The following is a 15,182-nucleotide window of genomic DNA, read 5'->3' as shown; positions in this document are numbered from 1 at the left end:
CATAATTACTCTGGAATGGTCCATTAGGAGAACAAGACGCTTTTCAGAATCGTGATAGCTCCGAAGGCTCCCCTGGTTGCGAGAAGCCTTTCAAATGTCTCGGGAATTTTCTTGAAGGATCCACGATTGTCCGCTTCAGTCCCTATTGCAAGTAAGCTTTGAGATGGAGTGCCATCGAATTGAAATCGCAACTCACAGGCCTCAGGGAACACGGCTTCTGCGTTCACAACCGATTGAGCCTCTCCTGACCAGTCAAATTGTATCTTCCATGTGATTTTGAACAAGACCTGATTGCTCTGAAGCAGGATATGGTTGTGATCCAACAAGGGAAGCAGGTCACCTTTGGTAAAGGACAGCTCATTCTGTTCTTTGACTGCAGCATCCATCACGATGCCAGATACCTCTTCTTCCTCCTCGTCTTGAGCGTTCATACTTGCCGGAGTTTCGTGATTACCAGATGTCTTTCGATTCGATGATCTTGAAACGTCGCCTTGCCTTTCTTTGGTCTGGTAATGAGGCAATAGATGTGGGAACTCCCGGTGGCATCTAGCCCAGCACGTGGCTCTTCTGACAGCAAGGTCCCAGTAAGAAGTAGTTGCCGAACAAACAGCACCAAGATCGTTCTCTTCCGACGCCTTGGCGATGTAGGTACCCAGCTCACGCGATGCCCAATTCGAAAGTCTGAGGATTTCGAGTCGTTGTACATGCTTGGTGGTTATATCCACAGCCAAGTTGAGATTCAACTTGAGAAGAGATGAGGGAGAACGCATAGTGACAGCATGGATTTGTTGATCCAAGTCGCTCATGGACACCGACGATGTGAATTGAAAATCAGTAAAGAGGCTGAGATACGGATAGGGATCCTCCAAGTCGATGGGTTCGTGTGTTGGCATTAGCCTTTCAGGTTCGTCAGTGGGAGGGCTCGGCGGATGCATACGTTTGGCTAATGGGAGGAAGGATGCAAGCATAGCAGCCAATGGCGGAGGTTCTGCTCGAGCAGGGGCAACACATGGCTCTTGTTCGTTTATGAAAGATCTGGATCGAATCAGTGGAATTCCCACATCGACGGAGGTTACCATCTTACACGAGAGCAGAAGCGTCTTCGCCGTCACTTGGGGCATTGCGGCTTAATTGGACTTGGCTTTCGATGAATTCTACCTCCTCGCGTAACGACTTTAATTTTGCCTGAAACTCCTCCTTTTCTTGTTGTTTTGGGTCCGGCTCAGAGGGCCTCTCAGGCTTCAATGTCTGTTCTTTGCCAGATGCTGCAACCAGTATTCGATTTTCGTCATCCTCGACAGCAATTGGACTTGGTCCTTTTGCTTCGAGGGGTGCTCTAGAAATTCGTTGTATCTGGCTGCCTGGTAGAGCTGCCTGTTTGGATGGAGACGACAAATATTGGCCTAGTGATTTGTTCCGTTTCGCCGGGCTCTTTCGAGGCGACGAGAACAAGCCTTCGCGGGGAGGCAGATCGGGCTGCGAATCCTCCGGATGGGCAGGGAGATCTTCTGCCTCCACCTCTGTGTCGGCCGCGTCAGTGGTCTCTGCCGTCTCTGTCGCTCCACCCTGAGCTTGATCGTTGCTGGTAACCTCGCCAGGATTGAGTTGCTCGGTTTTGCCCAGGACGTATGCAAGCGCGCGTTGTCCTCGACCAGTTGGATCGCTTGGATTTGACTTCTTCTCTGACCCTGTCGATGTTCGCCTGGAGAGTATTTCGGGATTGAAGCGCGAAAGGCTCGCCTTGGTGGGGGATTGGAAGGAAGCTCGACGAGGTGGTGTGCGACGAAGCTGGTTGCGCGGAATGAAATCGCCAGTTTCCGTGACTGGAGCTTCGGGGCCAGTCTTGGTCGGCGATGGTTTGCGGCGTTTCAGCGACGGTGGATCCATGGCTTCTAGCAATGGCGACAGCTACAATGAAGAGCTGATGGGAGGTTGACGTGTTGTGGTCTGAAAGTCAGAGTGGGCCGGACCGCGACGCGCCTGGTGACCGGAGCCGCGAATCCCTGCTGATGATCGCGGGAAAGCTCGACTGCGTCCCGCATCAAACAACGCGCCCAAACACAGCACCACCCTGCTCGACTTTCAACCCTTCAGCCTTGATCGCATGTACATACGCCAACCCAGCCCGCCGACCTCGTAACCATTAGCGAAACATTTCTGTACCTTACCCGCGATCGAACGTCTTCCTCTATCTCCAACGACCACGCCGTAAACATTGATCGCGCAACATATCTATGGACGAAAGATTACGCGACGACGCTTCCCAGCGCTCAGGATCCATATCGGGCTTGACTTCTCTCGAAGATGACACGGATGAATTTGGGCGAATGCTGGTACAGGCCGCCAGAGATGAACAGCGCATTAAGGATGCGATACGCGGAGGCAGACAACCTTTTAGCAAGGCAAGGACCCGCCCGCGCGTCGCTTTGACGTTGGAGAACTTGGAGCGCAACAACCACCAAACCCGAAATTCTGAGTCTTACGCGCGTGAGCCCTACGCGCATCATAGTCCGGTCAGTCTGAATAGCGGGAGCGCACTGGAACCTCCGCCCCAACCACCAAGGGAATGGGGCAGAAAGGCAAAGCTTGACACAAATTGGTTAAAGAGGATCAAGGAGCCGGATGAAGAACCAGTGGCTTTGCGCGATGATAGGGGCACAGGGCGATCGAGAAGAGGGGAACGGCCCTTGGACGTGACGCCCCGCAAGAATACCAATTTGCATTTTCCTTCGGTTGAAGGTAGTCCAGACACTCTGCGCCACATCATTCAGGAGACGCCATCTTCGACAAAGCGATACAATGCATCTCTTCAAGATTGGGACCTTACAGAGGACTTGACATCGGGGTCCCTCCTGGCATCCACCCCTGCCATACCGAGAAACACTAGGTTACACGACATTCGACAACTCGAAATAGAAAGCGTTAAAGAACCTGATGTCGAGCCACCGAATTTTGATCACATTTGGAAAAAGTCTCCCAGTGAGACGAGACCGAATCGGAAGAGTCTCGCATCCAAAGACAATGTTAATCCACCTAAATTGACACTCCAGGAACGTTCAGAGTCTGACAGAAATCTGCCTCAGGAGCGGACCACTGGGCCAAAGGCGCCAGCCAATCCCATCAACCGGGAACATGCATCGGCACAGATACCCGTTACCGTCTACAAGAGTCCGCCAGATGAAAAACGATCTGGCATCAATCAAAAACCAGTCCAAGCAGAGAAAGCGATAACACGCCCCAAAAGCCGCCGTGACGACTCGCATGATTTGCTCCGACGATTAGCTCGCGCAGCCAGCAACAGTCCTAGTCCAGGGCGAGAAGCGGAAGAGAGCGCTCAAGTTCGGAGACAACCGCATTTGCAAAAGGTATCTCCGTTGGCTGAAAGACGACCCCAAAATCCAAATCAAGACAGGAAGGGCAAATCTCGTGCCATGGATCCCAAGGGCATCCCTACTCCTCCGCCAGATTCGGATGAACATGTACCACGGGCTACCAATTCAGATGCAAACGGCAAACCACGCCGCCGCTCTGGTTCGACCAGGGCCAACGAGCCCGCACCTGCATCAGATTCTACATCGAACAAGAGAACAGAACCTGTGTCGGAAAAGACTCCTGTCGTGTCGGGTGCATGGGTTGACACTCCAGCGGCGGTTCCCAATCACGAAAATGGCATCAAAGAAGAGGATACGGATACCCCTTCTCGGTCGAGATCAACGTCAAGGACAAGGACTTCAAAAGAAGAAGCCCACACCAACGAAGCACGACCCAAAAAGGCTGAAATAAGAGAAGCGCCGCCGCCATCCCCTAGGAAGCAGGATTGGCAAATCAAAAATCCAACATTGCCGAAATCGGCGCTGTCTGCAGTAATTGGCAGAGCCAAGATCGCAGAAGAGGCATACGGAGACTCTACGCTCGACTCGCTCCAAGGCATCATGTCGGCTGACAATACGGTCGATCTGGACATGGACGAGAATACGCTGGACGAGTTTCAAGTGCCTTCGGGGAAGCCCAAGACAGCGGCGGAACGTGAACGGCAGCAGGAACTCTTGCAGCTGCAAAACATGAACGCGCGGCTCCGCGCGACGCGCAAGAGCATTAGAGATGCCAACCGCAATATGCGGCACCTGGAGAACAGGGTCGAAGCGGGAGGCGAGACGGCGGCGGCGGTGGAAGTCGCGACGGAAGATTCCCAACGGAATGGGGCAGTGGCACCGGCAGTGGTGGTCAGAGGACAGGACAGCCCGTGCGGCGAGGGCCAGTGCTACGCCTACCAACATCCGTTCCGCACCATGTGGAGAGCATTCAAGAGTCTGTTTTGGAACGAGAAGGGAAGGGGACGCTACACGCGGCTGACATGGTTCGGTCTGTTTTGCATCCTGTTTTGGTCGTGGTTTTGGACCGAGACGTTTCTATGGTAGGTTACGTGTTCACTCTTCTTTTATATTGTGGTCTACGAAACGACGTGCGCTGACAACGTGTCACAGCGACAAGTACTGCCAACCACTCTACGCCGAATACATGGAAGGGTACGGCGTCAACCCCAACGCCCCACGCGTGCCCTATGTGACACTCGAAGTCGCGTCGTGGGTGCCGCCATTCAAGTGGCTCAAACCGGGTGCCTTGTGGGTGGGCTCGACTATTGAACCTGTGCTCAGCGAAATACTGCGTCTTGTCTACGACCCCGAGGCAGCCACAGAGCGCATGTTCCAAGAGAATCTACGGGCCCACTACAGCCGGGCACGCAACACTGCGCACCAAAGATTCGATCTGTAACGACTGGACGCGGCACGCATGGGGTTTCTCTGTACATGGCTTGCTTGTTTGCTCTGTATTTTCTGGAAGCTGGGCGTTTTGGGGGCGAGGGGTACTACATGTCATTTGCGATGTCCAGCGGTGTGGAAGCGAACAGGCATTGCTAGGAGTTATTCGGCAAGGCTTCACCATTGACGCCTCCCTACATATCAAGCACGACGATCAAACTCGGGGTAGCGTTTCCAAAACGAGAGAACGTTGGGCAAAACAAACCAATGAGGCAAAGTCCCTTGCATTCATTCCCCGCGGCGACCACGTGAAATGCAGCAGCGCGCCAAACGGGCAAACGACGCATCGCATCCTTTGTAGGCGGTGACGTCACGGCGCGTGCTTGCTGCCCCGGCAGTAGCTTCAGTGGTCAAGTTGTCCCTTTGGGTCAGATCGTCCCCCCACGGGGAGCTGAGGAGGGGGCAAACTCCTGCTTACGGCGTGGGCCCTTATCATTCGCTCTGCTAACAAGGCCCGAACTGCTTGTGGTTAATCTCATCATTCTCCCTGATCCAGAGCCATATCAGAACCTACATACCTGACAGCACCTACCTTTTGACTAACCTTCAACCTATTCGCGAATTGATTTCTTTCACGACAACCACTTCACTGCCAATCCATCTTTGCCACACCTTTCCAAACAGCAACACCTCAACAACGAAGAACACCACCAACATGACCATCCTCCGTCCCTCGTCCTCCAGTCTCCGCGCTGCAGCAACGCTCCGCCCGGCTGCTCTGCGCGCCGCCCCCCGCGCCACCCGCACGCTCTCTTCGACGCCGCGCCGCCTCGCCCAGCAAGACTACGGCTCGACCGACAGCAGCCCCAAAGCAGCCAAGGAGCAACCATCGTCCAGCGCCACGCGCGAGAAGGAGCATCCGGGGGCAGCAGCACCGGACGTCGGACAGAAGGGCTCTTCCTCAGCATCGTCGTCGTCGTCGACCAGCAGCAGTGGAGGCAGCAAAGACTCGCACGCCGTCAAGGGCGCGCGCCCCAAGATCCTCGACGAGAACCCGCCCGCCGAGGAGAGCGAGGACGTCAAGCAGCACAACCGCGAGATGGACAATCGCGCCGAGCGCGCAGACACCAGGATCAGCAATGAGGATGCTGAGAAGGATAAGGTGCCCCCGGGATTTTGGTCGGGTGAGTGCTCTCCTAGGCGTGTAAAGGTTGGGCTCGTGAGTGGTGGCTAATGTGTTTTGTGCGTGCAGGCCAGGGTGGACGCATGGGAGGGTAGATGGAGTGTGGAGGAGCGTGGCGAAATGGCAAATTGAAAGCAGATTGAGAGGGATTGTGAATGAAGCGGATTACGGTCGCTTTTGACAGAATCGGTGCATGAATAAGGTCAGGTACTTGTGCAAGGCACTTGGAATGACAGTGGGTTGATGGAGAGGCTTAAACTTGTTTCGTGTTTTGATAGTGTTAGTTGGAATCATGATACCTACCTTGAGCTGCATGTTTCTTGGTTGCATGGCTAGTGCCCGCATGGTATTGGCTTGTATTCACTTCCGTGGTACTGAGGAATGCGGAGCGGCTGGAGTGAGGCGGCGAGAAGGCGGGTGGTGATGTCAGCGGAGAGGATGGGAAAGTGCAGTTGGACAATGGGAAAAGGCGAAAAAAGGCTGCATCAAGCAAGACCAAGGTGAAGCTTGGATCCCTGGGTGGCCCCTGTACCCCGCGATGCATGCAAGCTACCCAGTTATTGCGTCAGAACGACCCAAGCTCCTTCCACAAACCATCACCTTCGTCATTCATTCGATTAAAACCACCTCTCCTTCTCCTCCTTCTACCATCTCTCTCCTCCTCCAAACCTCATCACCTTTCCTCCATCCAAAAACACCCTGAAATCCCAAAAATCATGAGGTTCTCTTTCATGTCCACCCTCGTGGTGGCCCTGGCCGCCGAACACGCCGTCGCCAGTGCTGGTGGTTGGTTTGGCAAGGCCGGTACGTCATTGCGTCTGCTCTACCCCGCCCCTTTCATCAGACGCCTCTGCTGACGCGCCCTTGTGTCAATCTAGCATACAACAAATGGCACGAGACCGAGCTCGAGCGTTGGCTCTCGGATCACAACATCCCTTACCCTACCCCTGCTGATCGCAAGGACCTGGAGAACCTGGTCAAGGACAACTGGAACTCCAAGATCGTCCAGCCCTACAATGAATGGGACACGGCCCGCCTGCAGTCGTACCTGGGCCAAAAGGGCTACGACTTGAAGCAGGGCGCCGCCGACTCGAGGGACTCCCTCGTTGAGACGGTCAAGTCGTACTGGGGCGAGACTGAGGATCAGGCCACCGATGCCTACTCCAAGGTTCGCGACTGGATTTTCGACAGGTACGTCAGAGTTGCATCAACGACGCTACTCACATGCTAAACTGTGGCAGCTGGACCGACTCCCAACTCAAGGCCTTCCTTGACCGCAATGGAATTCCTGCACCCCAGCCGCGCACTCGCGATACGCTCTTGAAGACTGCTCGCGAAAACTACGAGACTGTTGCGAAGAAGATCGGAGAGACTGCTTCCTACCCCGGCGACTGGCTGTACGAATCTTGGTCAGAGTCTGATCTCAAGGCCTGGCTCGACGAGCGCGGCTACCCTGCTCCCCAGCCCAGCACCCGTGACAAGCTCATTGCTGCGGTCCGCCGCAACTCGCGCCTGGCCACCGAGAGCATCAAGGCTGCGCAGGCTTCTGCCGCCGCCTCTGCCTCTGCCGCTCAGCACAGTCTTACGGACGCTTTGCTTGACGCTTGGTCTGACAGCCAGATCAAGGAGTGGCTCGACAAGAACGGTGTCAAGGTTCCTCAGGGCTCCAGGCGCAATGAGCTGATTGCCCTCGCTCGCAAGCATCGCGCCAAGCTCACCGGTGACAACCTGTCGTACTCTGCTTCCAGCGCCTATGGTGCCGCCACGTCCAGGGCTGGCAACCAGTACGCCAAGGCGACTGATGACGCTGCTCTGAAGAAGGAGCACCTGGCTGGCTCGGCTGGGTACTATGTCGAGTGGGTCAAGGAGAAGCTCGGTTTGGCCGGTTCTGAAATCGCGGACAAGACGGACGAGGCAAAGGCGTCAGCATCGAGCGCGTACTCGGCGGCTGGCAAGGAGGCAACCAAGGCTGGCGACGCTGCAAACGAAAAGGCTTCGCAGGCCAAGCACCGTGCTGAGGAGGCGGCCCAAAAGGCCACGGACTACGTCAAGGAGGAGTTGTAAACGACGGCAGACTAGCTTCGCGGTCAGCATACACGAGCTACGGCGTATGATTTCACGACAAAGTGTGATGGAAAGCGCATGGACCCTTCGGAGACGACGCGTCCGAAAAAATGTATTTCTACGACGATGGATGAGTCGGGTTGAAGTGGACGACGGGTCGGATGAATGAAGGTGAATTTTCTTTTCTTGCTTCGGTCGGCATAGGGTCGGGGTTCCTAGGATAGTTGTCAATTCAATCGACAATCGACAATGGAGATTCTGGATGGGATTTGTGCGCCGTCATGGGCAGAATGTGGTTTTGGGTGAGTCACTTGAAGGTTGAGGCGTCGTCGGGTGGCTATCGTATCCATCGTCCGATGCCGACGGCCAGCTCGGGCCACATCTTGGACCAAATGGAGCTGACGACATGAAAGTGGGTGGTTGCCTGCGAGTGGCCATGTCTGTCCATCATCACAAGCCAAACACCAGAAACACCAGTCAGACGGCTCTTGTGATACGTCGGGTGCGCAGAGTCAAACGCGTCGGACGCGCAGACACGGTGTCGCGCTGTCGCATGACCGCCGTCTTGACTGCACCTTGGTTCCCGATTAGGAAATGGGTGCGACGTCGAAGATGTGGCAGCCAAGGCCTTGATTGGCTTGTGTCCGAGTCGCGATATTGGCATCGTGTTTTTTGGATTTTTTGGGCGAAGGCAATGGCCAGAGGGTGAGCAGCAACAGCAGCAAATAATGAATATTTTCGGCCGTGGAGGGTTGTTCCCTCAGCAGCTATCCCTGTTCCTGACAGAAGAGAGATAAGCCACGGGGAGGGAGCCACGAAAGACCTTGCAGCCTCGTCCTGCACGCGCGACCAATTGCAAGGTTGTACATGTACGGGGCGGGGCGCAACTGCAGCCATGCTGGACTAACAACAACAACATAAAGAGGCCCCATGCCCCCGCAGCCGGCCTTGTGGACTGGTCGTCGACACGCTTTCCCGTCCGTCGTCCCATTGCGCCGTCCCCCGAGCCAGCCAAAACGCCCGCGTTGAATCGGAAAACCTCCCCGTTTTCTCGATTCGTCGCAGAGAGTTGCTCGGTGTCGGAAAGGATCCCTCGCTGCTTGTTTGATTTCTCTCCCCGCGAGAGCGTCGCCAGCAGTACATGGTCTTTTCGGCCTGAGGCTCTTCCGGAGCTCGATCGTCCCAAGAGAAAAACGCCAATGAGAAGCGTCAATTAACTTTCTACACTCGTTTTACTCCCCTCTCCTCAAATCCACCTCTTTCCGTCTTCGTCGTTCGTTGCTTGCTCGTTTCGTAAATCCTCTGCAAGTCAATCGCTACCACGATTTCCGTCTTCGGGAGCTCATTGCGCCATCATGTTCAAACGCTCGTTTGCCGCGACAAAGGAGCGCGCGAATAGAGTGACCAAGCAGCCGAAGCGGTCGTTCAAAGAGGATACTAGCACGGCGAGGCAGAAGGTGCTCGGCGGGCACATGGACAGCCCGGCCTCTCAGGCGAGGTGAGTAGATAGATCACCCAGATGGTCGCGAGTCTTCTGACATGTCTTGCAGTGGATCCCCCAAGCTCACCAGCGCCATCATCACGTTGGTGGTGGGCAAGGACCAGCGGCTGTTCGCAGCCCACGAAGACGTACTGAGCCAGTCGCCGTTCTTCGCGGCGGCCATGCGCGACCAGTTCTTCTCGTCCCCTGGGGCCCCTCGCCGCATCTACCTGCCAGACGAAGAGCCGGAGATCCTGAGCTGCGTCCTCGAGTACCTGTACAAGGGCGACTATTACCCGCGCCTCTTGCAGTCGTCCACCACTGACAAGAAGCGCGCCGCCGTCTTTCATCTCGAGGGCACCCTGTCCAAGCTCTCTCCGGACCCGAACAACAACCCCAAAAAGAAGGGCAGCAGTAGCCGCAGCTTCGGCTCCGGCGGCCAGCAACAACAGACAGCCGTCAACTACACGCCCATGATTGGCAGCAGCGAGGCGACAATTTACCACACGGGCATCGGCGACATCGTGCTGCGCGACACGTGCATCTACTGCAGCGCCGAGCGGTACGGGCTCGCCGAGCTCAAGCGCCTCGCCCTCAAGAAACAAGGGCTGCAGGGCGGCATCGAGGCGGGCGTCATCTTGCGTTCGGCTCGTTATGCGTACGCCAACACGCCCGACAGCGACAGCCGCCTGCGCGCCCACTACCTCGCCCTCATCATCCGCAGCCGGCGCACCTTTAAGCGCAGCGGCACCATGCAGGCCGAGATGGAGGCCGGCGGCAAGATGTTTTTCGACCTCTTCGTCGCACTGTGCAACCACATGGACGACCTGGCCGAGCTTCAGGCCATGCCCGAGCCGGCCAGGGCGGCGGCGTCGTCGACGCCTCCCCGTGGTTTCTTCTGACGGTTTGCCAGATGTGTGTGCGTCGAGTGTTGAAGAGAACTGGAAGAAGAGATTGCACCTGCGCGCGCGAACCAAATTGACAACAAGCACGAAAGAGAGCGTGCATCGAGAATGTCAACATCACTAATCAATCAATCACCGGAAGCGGCCTTGCGCATCAAATTGTCCGTCCATCGTTTTTCTCCCTCCCCCTGAATCGTCTTCCCACCGGCTGGGGCAGTCGACCTCAGGGGTCGAGCAACCAAAGCAAGCCGCCACTCTCGCTCTCTCTCTGTGCCGCGCGCGCCTCTCTCATTATCGATCGATTCGTCTGCTCCCCCGCAAGGAATGGAATGGAATGGACGGACCTCTGGAGTTTGGGTTGACATTGGCATCACTCACTTGATGTTTTTGGGTGCGGTGTGTCTCCGCTCTTCCGATCGAACGTCCGATTGCTCCCCCCTCTCCCCTCCTTTTCCTTTGTCGTCGAGAGATCTTTCCCGCCTGCTTTACTCCGTCGTTTCCTTCCCCGTCTCCTATCCATCCCCTCCCCCATCTAATCTCCCGCCACGTTGGCTGGAAACCCAATCCGGCCCGCCCCCGATGCGGCGTCGTGCGTGGGCGAGAAGACTGGAAAGAACCGGGGACGAACGAAAAGAAAAGCGAAAAAGCCCCCTGAAAAAAAAGTCTCATCACTTTTGCGTTGGTCGGCCTTAGTACCTTCTCCTCTTCTCTCTATGTCCTCTTCTTCTCCGCTTCTCCTGTCCCGCGCGTCGGACAACGCGTTGGGTCGGTGGTAGGTGGTAGGTCGGTAGTAAGCGGTTGCGAGAGGAGGAAGCACGTTTGCATGGACCGCCGCTTTTGCGCGCATCCCTAGCTAGACTTGGGATGCCGCACGTCTTTGAAGTCGCGTGGGTGTTGAGGATGCGTTTTGGTGCGTGAATCTACAAGACCTGAGAGAACCGAACCAAAAAAAAAAAAAAAATTCGAGATATGTAAATTCGCCGCAGCGAACCCACTCGCGAGCGAGGAAGTGGGCGCCGGCGTGTAATTGAGAGGCTGTCTGTCTGCCCAACACATCTCTGCTGCTTCCATTTTGTGATTGTCTTGCTTGTGGTGGCGGTTGCGTGGTGGATGCTGAAGTGTCAAGTGAGTGATGTGTGACTGGCTGGCAGGGGTAAGGAAGTAGTCCAGATTGATCATAGAAGATGGTGGGCCGTCCCACCGCGCAGATCTAGGTGGACGTATATGATTTTGCCCTTGCCATAGTCCCGCTGCGACCAAGGTACCAGGCAAAGCTTCATTTTCGCTGTGTTCCTGTGTTGCTAACTACCACCTCTCAACCTCCAAGCTACAACTACAGCCAAGTTAGCTCATCATCATCACTAGTCCAACAAACCCAATTCCCCTAAGTCAAATAAACCAACAACGCAACCAGAAGCCACAAGCCTCTCCACCAATCCACTCGCATCGAACAAAAGCAAACACCAGACAAAACCTCACCATGCACCCCTTACCACTGTCCAGTGTCCAGTGTCCACCCACACCACCACCACGTCCGTGCACCACCGGCCCCGCAAAAAAGATCAAAAATGTTAAAACGTACAACAGGCGGGATTCGCTGCTGGTCACCCACGCAACTACTAATCGCCCGCAACGCAGCTTGTCTATGGAAGAACGGACGGGGTTCCGAATTCTCTGCGTGCTATGGTCGTACGTGGAGGAGAGAGTGGATGGAAGGGTTTATGTTTAAGATGAGGCTGGGAGGGTTGGGTGCGGGGGGGGGGGCGGAAGAAGACGAAGAAGAGGGGATGGACGAGGGGGGACGGAGTAAAAGATCGGGGAAGGGTGGATGGAGTGAGGGGAGGGGAGGGGAGTAGAGGGGTGTGGTTGCGGGATGGGGGTGAGCGGACTGCATCTCTCCCTTCTCAACACCAACGCGCTCCACCAGTGGCAGCCAAGGCGCAAGTCGGATAGATGGCATCCGATGCAATCACCTAAACTCCATATTCGACAGTAGATTGAAGACAGTGGGGCTTCAAAGGAGCAAGGCACGCCGACACACAATCTATCACCTTGCCACCCTACGGACATGGCGCGTGTAGACGACGAGATGCGTCAGCCGTCTCTTTGATCAGCAGAGAGCACGCCTACTGCAGCATTTCGGCATGTTGTGATTGAGATACCAAATAGAATTCACCATCGCCGCCATTGCAGCGCTTGCCGCCGTAGGCTAAGAAGCAACAGATCCAACACAATCGTCAGTGACGTGATGACTCAAAGGGACCAGACAACAGCATCCTTGAGATCCAAAAGATCAACGTATGAGAAGACAAGCCCGACAGGGAAGTGCGAGTTTCCATTGACCATTCACCCACATGAAACCCAAAGCGAGAGAAAGACAGAATATGAACCAAAAACTCCCGTTGCCATTGAGCGTCTGCCTGGACGTTGTGTGTCATAACTAAGTGTAGCCGTTTCATGCCATGATGCCGACGTTTTGGTGTGAAGACGGCACATTTGATTCATATCAATGTGTGCGCCTGTAGTCATTGCGTAGGTATAGGGAGAGGAGCGCTATGTAAAAGACGAAAGAGAGACAACAGTTGAGACAAAGTGCCGACTTTTTTGATGACATGACATGAGCGTGATTTGGCTCGTCCTGCTGTAAGAATTGGCAGAATCCAAATTCATCCACCCAAGCCAACGTGGTGGGGAGTGTCCAGGTGCGCTGAAAGTCGCTGACCAGGCGCGACGTGGAAGATGCGTCGAGAATGAAGACGGAAAGAAAAGATCTCTAAGGGCGCCGAAAAAGAACCTACAAACTCCCGAGGACGCTTGTCGTGGCATCATGTTATTGCAGTCTTTTCCTCTTCAAATCGCCTTGCGGTTCATCCTCGTCTGCACGTTCCGCCGTTTCCGCCGGGTTCAGCAACGAGTGTACGTTCGACGCCATGCTAGAGCGGCGCGTGGGCGGACCTGACGTGTCCAGTCCACGGAACGGATATCTCGCCCCTGGTAACGTCCAACCAGCGTCTGGATTGAGAGTGGAACCGGGCTCGTTTGGCGGAGGAGTCGCATTGCGTGAACCGGGATGTTGGCGAGGACCGCGGGGGATCTCGTACTGTGCGAGCGCATCTCGAATCTGTTGGTCCCCGCCGAGGGGTACCCGGTGTGGTGACGACGGCCACTGGGTCGAGCTATGACCCGAGGCGTAGGGCGAGTGGTGCGTTGGTGGGGGTGGCGCTTGCCAGCCATGGAGGCGGATATCGGCTGATGTGTGGCGTCTCGAGAGGTTGGCAGGCGGTGAGTTGCGGCCACCCAATGGAAGTTGTATTTGAGGCGGTGGTGGCGGTGGTGCTTGGCCTGGTGGACGAAGGGATGAAGGAGAGTAGGTTCCTTGGGCCATGGACCCGTATCGGCGTGGTGACACAACTCCGAGGAGGTGGGATGAAACAGGTCCTCTATATGAAGGAGGCCGTCCGTTGTCTGCAAGCGATGGACGGCGTTGGTCGCTCTGTGGCAGTTGCCGAGGGGAAGCGGGAGCCATACTGTCATTCTGAAGATTTGAAAAGAATGGGGGCCGAGCCGAATGTATGGACTCCTGCTGTTGCTCTTCCATGGAACGAAGTATCTCCGATTGTCGATTCATGTCAAGTTGCATGTTGGTTACTACAATGGTCAGCGTCAATCATGAAGCGACGCCTCAATAGCCTCTTACCTTCTCGGTGAATCGGGTGATCTGGTTCGGGTATCATTGCTTTGAGTGTGTTTGACAGCTCATAATTCCACTATGATAATTAGCATGCATCAAGAGAAATTTCAAGGGGAGCAAACCTGGTGGCAACGCAGGAGACTTTCTGTAAGCAAGTGGCACTTTTGATTGACGTATGCGTAGCCATCCTCCGTCCGCGCCATTCGGCTGTGCATGTCGTATAGGCTGTGCTCTAACATGCCAAGTCGGCTTTCCACTGGGTCGGGCATGGGTTCGACGGGAGCGCCAGCTTGGGGAGCTGATGATTTCGAGCCCGTGGAGAAGGAGTCACGGTGTATAAGCGCATGCCTTGACGCTCTCCGTTTTATTTCCCTCAGACCAACGAGATCTCCCCGTTTAAAGTTGCCGTTGCCGTGTTTGAACTCCCACAGCGGCGAGTCTGGAGAACCCGTGTGGAATACATCGCTCACTGTGCAACGTCAGCACAGCAAACACGCGTGGAAATGGTTGACATACCTTTGTGAAAGCCGTACATGTTGAGCTGTCGCACAAAGGACGAGATATTTGTATGCTTAAAATAAGATCTGTAACTTGGTGAGATGCTAGTCCTCGCTCCGCGTCCAATCAGATGCTTACGAGAGGACTTTTGAGAATTCGGTAGACGGTGACATGACAAAGCTTTCGTTGGAACTTGACCACGAGATCAAGTGCTGAATAGATTGGTCTTCCAGCATGCTGCGCTTGCATTAGCATCATCAACCGCAGGGCTGGGCCCGAGCGTACTTGTAGAGTTTGTGAATAAAGGCGGTCTGTACAACTTTTGGCTGCTGCGCAGCAGCTGCCGCACCGATTCCCGCGTTGCTATTGGTATTACCGCTCCCACTGGTCCCGTTGGCTGCGGCCTGCGAATTGCTGGCGTTGGTGCTCGATTTGGTGTTCCCATTGCTGGTGTTTTCCGACTCGGCGCCAGACGACTGGTTCGCCCCCGACGCCTGGATCGTGCCATTCCGCTGGGTTGCAGGGCTGTTCTGAGATTGTTGCGGAGGCCCCATGGATGAGTTGGTGGGAGTTACATCCATCGGGTCCCCTGCAGGTGCCG

The 15,182-nt window shown here is 55.4% G+C and overlaps 7 protein-coding genes across 7 annotated transcripts; 4 read left to right on the top strand and 3 right to left on the bottom strand.

Annotated features, from left to right (window-relative positions):
* Positions 1-23: 23 nt before the first annotated feature.
* On the bottom strand, positions 24-1,887 carry BKA78DRAFT_352653 (uncharacterized protein; the record flags this gene model as incomplete). Its single annotated transcript, XM_066891393.1, has 3 exons — positions 24-142; positions 197-1,035; positions 1,085-1,887. The coding sequence occupies 3 exons, from the start codon at positions 1,885-1,887 to the stop codon at positions 24-26; spliced, it is 1,761 nt and encodes a 586-aa protein (XP_066744140.1).
* Positions 1,888-2,234: 347 nt separating this feature from the next.
* Positions 2,235-4,773, top strand: BKA78DRAFT_352652 (uncharacterized protein; the record flags this gene model as incomplete). The annotated part of the gene is made up of 2 exons (XM_066891392.1): positions 2,235-4,414; positions 4,485-4,773. The coding sequence occupies 2 exons, from the start codon at positions 2,235-2,237 to the stop codon at positions 4,771-4,773; spliced, it is 2,469 nt and encodes an 822-aa protein (XP_066744139.1).
* Positions 4,774-5,124: 351 nt separating this feature from the next.
* Positions 5,125-6,073, top strand: BKA78DRAFT_131660 (uncharacterized protein). Its single transcript, XM_066882603.1, has 2 exons — positions 5,125-5,944; positions 6,013-6,073. Exons 1-2 carry the CDS (start codon positions 5,476-5,478, stop codon positions 6,036-6,038), a joined length of 495 nt encoding a protein of 164 aa, XP_066744138.1. The 5' UTR covers positions 5,125-5,475; the 3' UTR covers positions 6,039-6,073.
* A 601-nt stretch (positions 6,074-6,674) lies between these two features.
* Positions 6,675-8,007, top strand: BKA78DRAFT_352650 (uncharacterized protein; the record flags this gene model as incomplete). Its single annotated transcript, XM_066891391.1, has 3 exons — positions 6,675-6,747; positions 6,822-7,134; positions 7,185-8,007. The coding sequence occupies 3 exons, from the start codon at positions 6,675-6,677 to the stop codon at positions 8,005-8,007; spliced, it is 1,209 nt and encodes a 402-aa protein (XP_066744137.1).
* Positions 8,008-9,362: 1,355 nt separating this feature from the next.
* Positions 9,363-10,389, top strand: BKA78DRAFT_352649 (uncharacterized protein; the record flags this gene model as incomplete). The annotated part of the gene is made up of 2 exons (XM_066891390.1): positions 9,363-9,505; positions 9,558-10,389. The coding sequence occupies 2 exons, from the start codon at positions 9,363-9,365 to the stop codon at positions 10,387-10,389; spliced, it is 975 nt and encodes a 324-aa protein (XP_066744136.1).
* Positions 10,390-10,536: 147 nt separating this feature from the next.
* BKA78DRAFT_131628 (uncharacterized protein) lies at positions 10,537-11,151 on the bottom strand. Its single transcript, XM_066882602.1, has one exon. The coding sequence runs from the start codon at positions 11,059-11,061 to the stop codon at positions 10,684-10,686; it is 378 nt and encodes a 125-aa protein (XP_066744135.1). The 5' UTR covers positions 11,062-11,151; the 3' UTR covers positions 10,537-10,683.
* A 2,071-nt stretch (positions 11,152-13,222) lies between these two features.
* On the bottom strand, positions 13,223-15,135 carry BKA78DRAFT_250685 (HSF-type DNA-binding-domain-containing protein; the record flags this gene model as incomplete). Its single annotated transcript, XM_066884595.1, has 6 exons — positions 13,223-14,040; positions 14,090-14,159; positions 14,206-14,552; positions 14,600-14,667; positions 14,720-14,818; positions 14,867-15,135. 6 exons carry the CDS (start codon positions 15,133-15,135, stop codon positions 13,223-13,225), a joined length of 1,671 nt encoding a protein of 556 aa, XP_066744134.1.
* Positions 15,136-15,182: the final 47 nt, after the last annotated feature.

This window comes from Phyllosticta capitalensis, assembly GCF_038381095.1.
Source record: "Phyllosticta capitalensis strain CBS 128856 chromosome Unknown BKA78scaffold_5, whole genome shotgun sequence".
In the NCBI taxonomy this organism is placed as follows: domain Eukaryota; kingdom Fungi; phylum Ascomycota; class Dothideomycetes; order Botryosphaeriales; family Phyllostictaceae; genus Phyllosticta; species Phyllosticta capitalensis.
The sequence above is the reverse complement of the archived record's forward strand: the minus strand, read 5'-3'. Positions and strand labels throughout refer to the sequence as shown.

Bases quoted from the DNA above. Each gene is read 5' to 3' on its own strand.
- BKA78DRAFT_131628 (XM_066882602.1), bottom strand. From the start codon at position 11,061: ATGAGACTTTTTTTTCAGGGGGCTTTTTCGCTTTTCTTTTCGTTCGTC.
- BKA78DRAFT_131660 (XM_066882603.1), top strand. From the start codon at position 5,476: ATGACCATCCTCCGTCCCTCGTCCTCCAGTCTCCGCGCTGCAGCAACG. The intron at 5,945-6,012 runs GTGAGTGCTCTC...TTGTGCGTGCAG, and splicing joins GCCCCCGGGATTTTGGTCGG to GCCAGGGTGGACGCATGGGA.